Genomic DNA, 12,208 nt, shown 5'->3' on the forward strand with positions numbered 1-12,208 from the left:
ACCGGAAAAGTGTCCAAATGCGCGATAAATTGATAAAAATGGACCTATTTCAGGTGCTTGACAGAATACATCAAAAATAGGAAAAATTTTGGTTGTTACTTTACTTTGTTACAAGAAGTAACGAGAATTAACGAGAAGTAACAAGAAGTAACGAGAAGTAACGAGAAGTAACGAGAAGTAACAGGAAGTAACGAGAAGTAACGAGAAGGTAACGAGAAGTAACAAGAAGTAACGAGTACTAGACCTAAGTAACGAGTACGCTCTATTTTCCTTGCTTTTGTGACAAGTCAATAATAATGCCTTGAAATTAGCCCTAATTAAAGTCTATTCACGATAAGTGTGCACTCTTTTTTCTTTTACCTTCAACTTTTGAAGGAATTCTTCAATCTTTATAAATTTGGTATCATTGGAAAGATATCGAGAGTGGAACAATTTGAGATAAAAACATCTTTTATAAAATTCTAAAAATGAAGATGAAAATGAAGAAGAAAAAAATGAGAATCTTGTAGAAAAGTGCTATAACTATCATTTTCACTGAAGTGAATCCTTGATCATCGAACGTTATCACTGTGAAAAAATTTCTCAAAAATAAAATGAAAATGAAAGTCATAGCACTTCTCTACAAGATCTTCAATTTTATCTTATTTTTTCAAAGATAAGATATTTTCGCAACTATAGACGCTTTCAATGGAGCGCCCCATCAGCACCTAAGACTGACTACCCAATTCCCCTCACATGGCATGGGTTGACCCAGGCGAAGGTTCATTCACTTGCCAAGTGAACCCCTGCGAGTGGGGTCAATGACCACTATACCACAGCGCCTATAATAGAAGGGGGTGTGTTTAGGCACATAAGTACCGAGCCTCTAAACCCTTCTTGTACGAAAGACTTGATAAGTAGAAAAAATCATTTTTTAATCTTGGTTTTTTTTCATTTTCATTTTCAAATTTCAGAAGATTCTACAACGCTTACATCAATCATCTTGAAATTATCTTACCAACGAGCTATTACTTTTAATAGGTATATTTTCTTCCCTCTAGGGAGCAATGTTTGAAAAAGACAGACTGCCGACCATCTTGAAAATAGACTTTCATTATAAGGAGTTTTACATAAGATCCTAGTTAAAATACACCTTTTCGACCGTAGTCGCGCAATCAGACGCGTGCCACTTTATTATATAATTTACCACCCTAAATTCAATCCAATCCTTTTTTACACTTTTTTCTATTGTTTTGTTAGGTGCAAAAAAAAAGACTGGGACGGTTTTAGGGTGGTAAAACGGACAAAAGAATGCCCACGCGGCAATTGGCGGCTACGGTCAAAAAAGTGTATTGGACGATTGTTCACTTGTTTGGTTTTTTGATTATTGGAATTTCTTACCGTTATATTGGGGCCATGCAATAGCTCTGTAGTTTTCATCGAATTTGTAAAGGGTAGTAACTGTCACAAGAAATAGGTTTGTGTTACTTGTAAGGCGTGAGTCGTCATGCCAAAGTTTCCAAACCTCACCACCTACGCCATCCTTTAAATAATACATCTTTGGTGATCGAGTATCAATCGTATTAATGTCCAATACTGGATGCAAAGTATGACTTACTACTTCACCGTTTTTATGAAATACAGCTTTTTTATCCGAATAAAGAAAACCTTGATAATTCCCTCCACCGACATCCATCGATATACTGCGCCTATACTTCATGAGATTCGGGTAATTTTTCTTCGAGTAGTCATCGAAAAAATCTACAAGAGAAATAAATGGCATTTAATCAAATTGAGTATTAATCAGTCGGATCAATTTTAATTTATGGTGATGAACCTACCAAAGACGATTTTTAAACATTAATCCTGTTTTTCAACACACGCACACACAAAATGGGTGAATTATTGGAAAAATTGTTTAAATTTCCAAAAATCCACAATTCAATTGATTGAGAAAAAAAAAAATCATACATACTTCGAGTTGCTTGACATTCAATAAGATCGAGTTTCATGGACGGAGAATCACCAATGACTTCAAGAACATTGATCTTGATCCATTTCATACGGGTCGGATGTGGAAAAGAAAGATATTCCAATTGACTCGAAAATTTTTCAAAGTACTAAAACGGAAAGAATAAAATTCAAAAAAGAAAAAGAGGACAACCCTGCATGGCTCTTACAGTCGGCATAACTATATCGAAATGAAAAATAACTAAATTTTTCTAAAACTGGTAGATGGAAAATGAAATCGAGTTTGTTATGTACCGATCAGAGGAAAATAGCTTTGAGCACTTTAAAAATGTTCGTGGACGATGAATAGCTGATTCATCTTGTAAAGAAGGGTAAATGATGAACACCCAACGAGTTGTTTGGAAATTTATCGCCTCTTAACTCCATTTTTCAATTGCTTCCTGAACAGAGCACAAATTTAAGATGGTACGGAACATTCGTTCGTAAAAGTGGGGAAACTGAAAACTAAAAATGTGTTAAAATTCACTATGAGTTCGAGAAAAAAAACTCATTTGCTCAAAAGTTGGGAGGCTGAAGTCTTCCCAGTCTCCCCACTTCAGCCGGGCCTGAAATCGGTCCCATCTTCCTTTCGATATAGTACAGCCGGCTGTCTTACATGATACTGTACTGTGTGAAATATATACTAACTCTTGTAAATGTCGTATACAATTAAGAAATAATTATATATTAACGAAATTCGAAAAATAATGAACGGTTTCGGAAAGACAGTTTGAAGATACTCCCACAAAGAATTCTATCTTGAGAGTGGTAAATGATGAATTGAATGACTTTTGCAGTGAATTAGTTAATTTTTATACCTTATCGGGGAAAACTTCGTCGGGGAAAATTTTCGTCGGGGAAAAATATTCGTCACTTGGCCGAAATTTCGTCACTTTTCCCCGACGAAGTTCAAAATTTTCCCCGATAAGGTAGTAACAAAAAACTTACATTTTTAGAAGAAAATTTGATCTTATGATACTGAGAACCATCCAAGCTGTGAAACAATTCAAATTTCTTAACAAATCCACTTTGTCGGCCTTTGATAGCTATCATAGTCACGTGTGGTGTACCAGAAAGCTGTAAGACTAAATGAGATCCGTCACACGGAGTCCAATGATTTTCTTCATCATTGAATTTGATGTAACTTGGATCATCACAATTAGCAGGTGATCCTGTGTAACTGAATGACGACAATGGTAGATTGTTCACCAAATCCTCCTTAAAATCATCACAAACTACGAGAAATAGAATAAAAGTTGATAATAATAAAACTAATGGGTATCTAAAATTAGTTTAAATTGCTTCCATTTTAACGAAAAGGAATTCGTCACTGAGCCAAAAAAACGGATGAAAAACTGGTTTCATTGTTGTGGTCTTTTTAGTATATCCAATTATTTTTGCTCTTTAATCAAAAAAAAAATTCAAAAAGACGATGGTTGCTTTCTTGCTCGACTTTGATCAAGTTTTCTCTCCAATGTAAAAATCTTATTGAGACCCTAATTATTGGCTGCACATACGGTTCCGCACATCCTTCCCATCCCCTGGGCTGTGTTAATGGATCTCCAAAATTAGAAAAAAAAGGTTATGGGCTAGTCTATTGACTAAAAATTCTTAAAAAGTGAAAGAAAATTATCAATTTTTGGTTAATTTGTAAATATTTGACGCTAAGGGGTAGAAGAGGGGGGGGGTCTTGGACTAAACGTCAATTTAAAGTTGATCGTGGGTGAAATCGCCCCTAATGTCAGTCTCAATATAATCTGCAATGGAGAAAAAAAGGATGTAACTTTTGATATAATTTGAATTAGATTGCAATTTTGTGATTGTTGAAAAGATATTCAAGAGTGGGATATTATATTAAGTAAAAAAAAATAAAAAAATTGCAAAATGAAGATGAAAAATTAAAAAGAAAAAGATCAACTTTGTGAATATAAACTGTGCTGTAATTTCCATTTTCACAACAGTAATCTTAGAATATTATCATCTCTCAGTTAAAAAACTTTTCATGAAAAAATATTAGTTCAAAAGATACTGTATAGCCCAAAGTATATCACCAAGCAGTTCTAAAAATCATCAAAAAAAACAACAAAAAGGAGCCCATTTCTTAGTTTTAAGTTGTATTTTTTGACTGAATAAATTGTTTTTTCAAAGTGATACACTCTTGATATGAAAATGACGATCGTAGGACAATCCTACAAGAAGTTGATTTTTTCTTCATCTTCATTTTTCATCTTCATTTAAAGATTTTTATAATATCCCACTCCTTATTATATTTTCAACAAACGCAAAAAAAAAACTATTTCATTCGAGTTCAATCAAAAGTTTTTTTTGTCTCCTGCAGATTATATTGAAACAGACTTTCAACAGCCGTTGTTGCCGTATTTGAAGAAAAGATTCTCGCACACCGAACATCTTTTTCTCAAAAATACCTTGTTGATACCATATCTTTAGAGACCAGGGACTTTCTACCATTACTTCATAAGCGGGAAGATCTTGCATAGGTTCAATGTATATGATGATAGACATGCCATATCTCCACGAAGGTGAGTTGAACACTTTTTGAAGTTCTTTCCCAAGAAAAAGACGAAAATATTTGGTATCCAATTTCCTCGATTGGAAATTCTCACTTAGTAAAAAATGCGTTTCAACATCCCAACGATAATGACAACTTTTGACGAAGTTTTCATCAAGCCCGATGTAAATACGCACGTTAAAGAACAAATAACCATTAGAAGAGCGCTGAGTAACTTGCAAGTTATCATAATAGAGACCAGAATTAGCGGTATGTATTTTGGCGTGTTTCGGTATCTTTACATTGCGAAAGTAAAAAGCAGTACGTCTGTTGAGACTAAACTGCTGACAGCTTGCAGGAATTGGCACGTAGCTTGTTTTGAGATCAGCATTGATAAGTAGGCTACGAGAGTATAGACCCTCGCGCTCAACTAAATAAAAAGATTAAAAAGGAAAAATTTTAGTTAGAATTTTATAGACAGTGTCATGTGACAGTACATGAAAATTTATTCACTAAAAAGTGATATTTCTTTCTTCGGTGTATTAAAAGAGGCTTACACACTTTTTATAAGTAACTCCAATTTTCGGGTCAGGCCTGGGGTTGCTTGGTATATTATCTCGTTCTCTGAAAAATTTACTCTCACCACCCCAATATGATACCTAATTTATGCTTATTATGTCAAAGGCTATCGTATGCAATCGGCTATTTTGAGCGCTGGAATCTTACTTAGCAAAAGAATTGGTAGAATGTGTATAATAGTGGTGATCGTCCTTGCCTTCCGAGCGGGAGGTCTGCGTTCGGTTCCCAGATGACTTGAAAATCGATTATGAATTAGCTCATTATATCATTCATATATTTTTTAAGGTTAACAGAAAACTCGACTTACGTCTAGCAGCCATGAGAAAAGTTGTACCATGCTTACAATAATCAGCATTCACCAAACAGTCATCATTTTCGAAAGGTAAAGATTGAAGTGGCTGGTCATCTCTATTATTATCTGATAATTTGCTCTCAGCAAATCCTTGTATTGGTCCCTCGGGAGCTAAGTGGCGGTATTTAGGAGTGGGATAAAAATGATGGTTACGAGCCATATCCTTAAAAACGTCATTACGGTCCATCTTCCATGAGTGTTCGGCTGAAAAAGTAGGAGCATATAGTCAATGTTAATCTATACCAGAGTGTATCTCACGTTTATCGCTTCGTCGTACACTCAGTGTGCATTGTCTGTTTGATAAAAAGATTCCCGTACGGAGACCTCTGCGATGAAGTATGATTTATAAATAGCAACACTTCTCTCATCGTCTCCCTTCTCTCACTAACATCAAATGAGAAAAGACAATGACAACAGACCATCTACGGCAATGAATTTTGAAATAAGCCATAGATGCTGGGTTTGTGTACAGACAAAGTCAATGTTAGCCAGTACACATCGAACATTTCGGTAGATGAGTTTGGTAAATGTTTTAAGTGGCCGCTGTTATATTTTCATCAGTTAGTATAACGACTTCAAATTAGCCCATCATCTCGGAAAATCGTCTATTTAGCCCAGAGTAAGCAAATTAGCCCACATTATATAGACAATAATGCCGAATATGAAAAAAAACTTGATTTTTGAGCAAAGTATTGATAGTCGCCTTTTATAACTCTTCAGATTGGTTTAATGATTCAATTAATGTATATTGCAAATTTTATCCCTTGATTAGCTCCAGAATGGGAAATGATAAACTTTTTCTAACTACGCATGCTCGAGCGTGCGTTTGACCAATAATATACCAATTCAGAAAAAATAGGGACAATTGGAAAGTTATAATTATTGGCTATTTTGCTCATTATCGATTATTTAGCATACATCAAATAATAATTCATTTCTGGGAGCTTTAACAAGAAGGTTTTTTGGAAAATATTCTATAAAACATGAAAAATTTGTTTCGGGTGAAAAAAGATAATTTAGTATTTCCAATATTTTGCTCAAAAATTAATTATTTTTTTTCATTATCAGCTAAATGATTATGGGCTAATTTGAAGTTGTTCCTGGACTTTTTTTATTGTTTCAACATACCTCCCATATGATAGAAAGGCTATGACGTCACATCTAACACTCAACTAAGCCTAGGAGCCATCTAAAAGTTGATTAGATTTCCGACAAATTTTATAAGATAATTATAAGAGTAATAAGAGTTAGTTCATCTAATGTTTCCAGCTCACCCAAATAGAGACTTATACGCATGCGTAATTTATCGTTCTTTAAACCGGTAGTTGTTAAATAACGTAAAGTACCTAGGGGTGGTAGTCACTGACCAAGGTTGAGCCCGGGAGGGGGGGGGGCAGTCAGGCAAATTGACCGACGGGTATGTGCGGCGGTTAAGGGTATGTTTTTCAAAATATCAGAAGTGCACTGTAAGGGTGGACTTTTGATAAATGCACTGTAAGGGTGGAAATTTCAGCAAATCTGGGAAAATTGCAAATTTTTGCTCGAAATGTTGATTTTTTTTGCTCTAAAAGAGTTTAAAATTTGAAAAAATGCACTGTAAGGGTATGAATTTCACAGATTTTTTTCTGCACTGTAAGGGTGCGATTCTAAAAGCCAATTTTTTCGCCGCACATACCGTCAGTTGGTAAACCCACTGCCCCCCGGGAGGTCGAGGTATGATAGTTAGCGTTAGAGTTAGGGTTAGTCGTTCTTTTTGTCGCTTTTTAATAGCTATTTGTCGTTCTTTTTAGATGGTCTGTGAACGTTAGATGAACAGTTTCATAAAGACACTCACCGTGGAAGCCTCTCTTCCCAATAAACTCTATCTTGTGGAACAAAGGTGTCTGATGGTTGAGGACGGTATAATAGAGATGTTTGGTGTAGATAGGATATGGGAAAACATAACGCCAAGTCTCGAACGGTTTTTTGTATGCTGGGGTAGTGATATCCTTTAGTAATACAATCAATGAAAAAGTTATAATTACTATAATTACCGATTTTTACGACCAAAAAAATTTCCGGATAAAACGGCTTCGGCCACTTTTCAGAGAACCTTGCCCTTTATCTTTATGCAAAACTCAGAAAGAAAAAACTAATGAAGTAATTTCACACAAAATCCAAAAAAAAACTCATTTTTAGGCAGAATTTGGATCAGATGATCCCCCAAAGATTTTTTTTCGAAAACCGTACTCCGTCACTTTTTGGGTACTGTCATTTGGCATCACTATACAAAAACCAGAAAGAAATAATGGGTTGTTTCCTAGAAAAGCTGATAACAGATAAAGAGACGGACGAACGAACAAAGGTTAAGTTAAAGAGAAAAAAATGTAGAGAGGGGAGACTAACCAAGGGAGTCCCTTGACCATTTGAGGTTCTTTCAGGTATTGTCGTATAACGTAATGGTCCTTTTGCTGCATTTTCATTCCAGTAATCATAAAACGAGATATGGAATGTATTTGCATTGTTCTCTTCGTCCAGATTACCAACTTGGATATCTAACGCATCTATAGTTACCAGGTCATCGAGTTTAAACGATACAAAGGTATACTCAACACCGTTATCAATGCTGTCAATCCATGGTCTCCAACCGTTCTGTCGAGGTGAGTTTAAACGCACATTTTGTGGGTTATAACTTGATGTTACACCATCAAAATCATCTTGATAAATCTGTTCATCGTTTATTGCACCACTTTCAAGTCCAAGAGGGTAGGCACCTGGAACAAATTCAAAAATCAAATTTAAAATAGATTTACATGATTTGGAGATTTGAAAATGTTATAAATAATAATTGCAGCTTGAAAGGACCTTATATACACCGAAGGGGTAATTGAGAATAGGGACCGAATAATAACAATTTTATGGTTGTCCTTATTAACACCCCTGTGTCAAAGACCCACTGGGGCCCAAGCCCCACTGGAAAATTTGGCAAAATTTTCGTTCCCGGGGGAGAAAAACCCTAGAATTTCAGTCCCACTGAGAATTTGACTTTGATTTCATATCCACATTCGAAATTTATTGTTTAGGAATTGCACTCCAAAACCATCCCCACTGGATTTTTCACCCTTGGAACAATTTTTATCCCCATTGAGATTTCAATCGAAATCTTTATCCCCGCTGTAGGAAAAAGTTTCATCGGGGCTGTGAGACAGGGGTGTTTATTAAGGTGTTAAGCTAGCTTGTGGCACAGCTATTTTAATTTTGATTTGAAACTTAAATTTTGGAAGACCTAAGTACCTACTTGCAACCTGAACCAAAGCTGAGGCTATGGAAAATTCAAAAAAAAACAACGAAACTAGCCTTTGTACGAAGCACACCCGTAGAGCTCCAAATGAATTTTGTAAGGATCTGGTGTCAGGCTTTGAAATGAGATTTTGATAGCCAGTGTATGATTCAATTCAAAATATTGTACTCGTTCAGTTTGATGAAAGTCCTATGTAAAAAAAGAAGAAAATATTTAGTTACAGTATTATACGAATTTTTTATTCAGTTTCCACAGACGCCCTGGTCTCAACTGAACCAATATAGTTTGAGAAACGTCAATTATCATCATCATCTGCGGAGCGCACCCCATTAATGTCTTAATCGTTTGAATTAATTCGATCGTAGCTATGGAACACGTTATATTTCCTTTACACTTGCAAGTTCTGTACTGGTTTCAACCCACTTTTCAGGTGCCCCCATTGAGCATGGTGCCCCCAGCAATTTAGGTCCCCTTGAAAAATTGCTTTGAGTTAGGTACCCCTATTCAGCAGATAATTTCTTTGAATTGACACTTTTTGTTCTTTTGTCATTCCTAAAATCATGCTCACGCATGAACGCCTGCTAATAAGCTTTCTTGTTATGCTATAAAGATGGCGGCTGTAAATCAAAACAATCACATTAGAAAAATATAGCAAAAGATGGCGTGATGGGAAACGAAAGAAAAATTGGATGGGAAACTATGTGCTGGGGTAAAAAAATTCAATAATTTGAAATATTTTGAAATATTAGATTTGGAAAATATAACCAGCCCCCAGAGCCTCCATCAAGACAGCTAGGTACCCTTAATGAATAGGTAACCCCAAAGAATTGCAAGGCATTAGCCCCCTCTACTAACCTGGCCTAGGTGTCCTTCAGATTTCTGGGGGGGGGGCTGATGCCATGAATATAGACACTCTAGCAAAGCGTAATAAAATCTCAGTCATAAATCGAAGATAGCAATTACTTACATGATACGCCAATTTCATCCAACTCCTGCTAATAGACTGTTTGTACAAAATTTTGAAGGTTGTTAATTTGCAATCATCGCATGCCGATTCCATAAGAACACCGGAGACGATAGTAAGGAATTGAAATTGGATTTTGTAAGTAGACCACTCCACATTTGAACAAAAGTAACTGGCTGGGTACTGGACCCCATAACGAACGGCCTCGCATTCGGAGGCGCATTCATCACCAAGTTCCACTCTGTCATCACAATTGGTTTTAGTGACTGCAGTATGACTCGGGCCGATCGGTTTTGATAAACATTCTAAAGAGAAGAAAATCAAATAAAAAATACAAGTAATCGAAAAAAACTTGGTCTTTGGTACTTTGCAGACCGGTCTGTAACGTTGACAACCCACCGGAACTCAGGAATTACTTGCGAGCTTTTAATTTGAAATTTTCACCAGTGGTAGATACTGACCACCTAAGACGGTGTGCGAAATTTCAGTTTGGTCACGTGTATGGTTGAATTTTACAGACAGGTCCTTGTTTTATCTAAAATGCTCACTTTTAGCGGTGACAGGACAATCGCCCCTGTAACAATTGCCCCCGGGTAGTTGCCTGCCGGACAATTGTTCCTAGGACAATTACCCCCAGGACAATTGCCCCTAGGATAATTACCCCCAGACAATTTGCTTCGGGACAATTACTCCCTAGACAATATCATTATTATTGTATCCCCCTCTCAACTCCCTATAATCATTTCAAATTCAAAGAGATGGCAAAGTTTATGGTGATAAATAACTCAATTTTAGCCATAATGTTGTTAATGAAAATCTTATCTTTGGAATTTCTTAGATTTTCTTGAAGATATTTTGAAGATTCGGGGATGAAATTCTAATACTTTATTATGAAATTAAACTCAAAAACTGGCTCCATCGGACCAAACAGAAAATTTCTGGTTTTTTTTTGTCAAGTGAATTTTATGGTAAATACTTTTTTATAAGAAAATTCGTTGCATATTTTTGAGTTAGCTCTTATTTACGAAAAATAGTTTTTCGGTCACACATGCTTGTTTCTGTGGGTCTATGGTGCAGACTGTAAAGGAGAGGTTTGAATAAAAAGTGGCTTTTCGAAAAATCATACTATTAACCGCATTCTTTTATACACTTTCATACAGCATTCTTAATTAAATGCAGTCTTCAAGAATAGCAAGAAAAATAGTCAAAAGATACGATGTAACGATCAAGAATTGTCTCGAAGGTAATTGTTTGGGAATTTTTTAGGGGGTAATTGTCCAGGTGGCAATTGGACTGTATCAAAAGTTATCCAAAATTTCGTTTTGCCTAGGCTATCACCGGTCATTTAGACGACTGTAGTTTTAGATACTAGTTTACCGATTAGATAACCGGACATCGGTTGTTTAGCCTATATTCGTATATTGAAAATAGAAAATGAAGTAAAATTGAAAGAAGTTAACTTAATTTCATTGACCCGAAGAACATTTTCCTACAACGGTTTTGTTCATATTAATGAGTTTGTATTTGCACTTTTGAGGACGGTAGAGTGACTGAAGCGATTTGGAATAACCCGCACTTCTGACCCTATAAATCGAGGACGGTAAAAATGCTGATATATCGTCATCCTCAGCTGGATAGGATCTAGTCAAATTAGAACCTTGCCGTCTCCGTCGCTGAAAAACACACATACATAAACTCCGTATTTTTGATATGCGTAAGTCAAGATGACGCCATAGTTTTTATCGGAAGCACCCTAAAAAGCCGGTTTTTGACCTCCGTGTTTCTATTTTTAGTAACAGAGAGGGCTCAAATCCCGCTTTTTTAGGGTGTTTCCGCTAGAAAAATGACTTACGCATATCAAGAATTAACTCCAAGGAAAGAGATATGATGATAGGCTAAACAACCGATGACGGGTTACCCAATTTTGCACATATCGCATACTGGTTGAATGATATGTAAATATCTACCTGGTCTGCAAGACTTTCCATCGTACGCGTAGCCCACACAACAAATCACAACTTCTTTAGCTTGTTGTCGCGATGACACGAATGCGTAGTATTGAAGCCCAGAACTATTATTAAAATAAAAAATAATATATAATACTTTTTAGTTTGTGCACTGGCGGATTTAAGATAATAGAGCAAGTAAGTCGGAAACAAGGAGTGCAAGGCTCGGTCAAAGACAATGAAATTACGATTACAAATCTCTTGCTCTGACAATTTCGGCATGGTCTAAAACCGCCTATGTTGTGTTTGTAGCTAGAGATCTATCTTCCCTTCCAGACTTAAATATACTTAAGCTCAAAGGATTCATACATGCTCCAACATTTATCTTCTAGAGTCCATACCCCACCCCACAATATATTACTTCGTACTTCGTATGACTCTCTGCTGATCAGATTAATTGTGTTGTAATATAATATCTTTTAGGGAGGTCGTCAGTAGTCCGACAATTTCTAGTCCGACAGTAGAAATACCCGACGTTGGATTTGACTAATGCGTCAGTATTTCGACAACAATTTTGTCCGACAACGAG

At 36.0% G+C, this 12,208-nt stretch overlaps 1 protein-coding gene across 1 annotated transcript in view; it reads right to left on the reverse strand.

Moving 5' to 3' along the window:
- Positions 1-11,990, reverse strand: part of LOC136799101 (uncharacterized) — a 47,105-nt gene extending 35,115 nt beyond the window's left edge. The window contains exons 1-11 of the mRNA XM_067055789.1: positions 11,968-11,990; positions 11,641-11,744; positions 9,677-9,978; positions 8,766-8,898; positions 7,815-8,182; positions 7,264-7,417; positions 5,385-5,633; positions 4,416-4,928; positions 2,938-3,224; positions 1,955-2,099; positions 1,381-1,740 (exon numbers count right to left, since the gene is read on the reverse strand). Coding sequence (XP_066911890.1) covers positions 1,381-1,740; positions 1,955-2,099; positions 2,938-3,224; positions 4,416-4,928; positions 5,385-5,633; positions 7,264-7,417; positions 7,815-8,182; positions 8,766-8,898; positions 9,677-9,978; positions 11,641-11,744; positions 11,968-11,990 — 2,638 coding nt within the window. The remainder of the gene's footprint in view (positions 1-1,380; positions 1,741-1,954; positions 2,100-2,937; positions 3,225-4,415; positions 4,929-5,384; positions 5,634-7,263; positions 7,418-7,814; positions 8,183-8,765; positions 8,899-9,676; positions 9,979-11,640; positions 11,745-11,967) is intronic.
- Between the last annotated feature and the right edge of the window lie 218 nt (positions 11,991-12,208).

The sequence above is a fragment of the Clytia hemisphaerica genome, unplaced genomic scaffold, assembly GCF_902728285.1.
Source record: "Clytia hemisphaerica strain Z4C2 unplaced genomic scaffold, Clytia hemisphaerica genome assembly, whole genome shotgun sequence".
Taxonomy (NCBI): Eukaryota; Metazoa; Cnidaria; class Hydrozoa; order Leptothecata; family Clytiidae; genus Clytia; species Clytia hemisphaerica.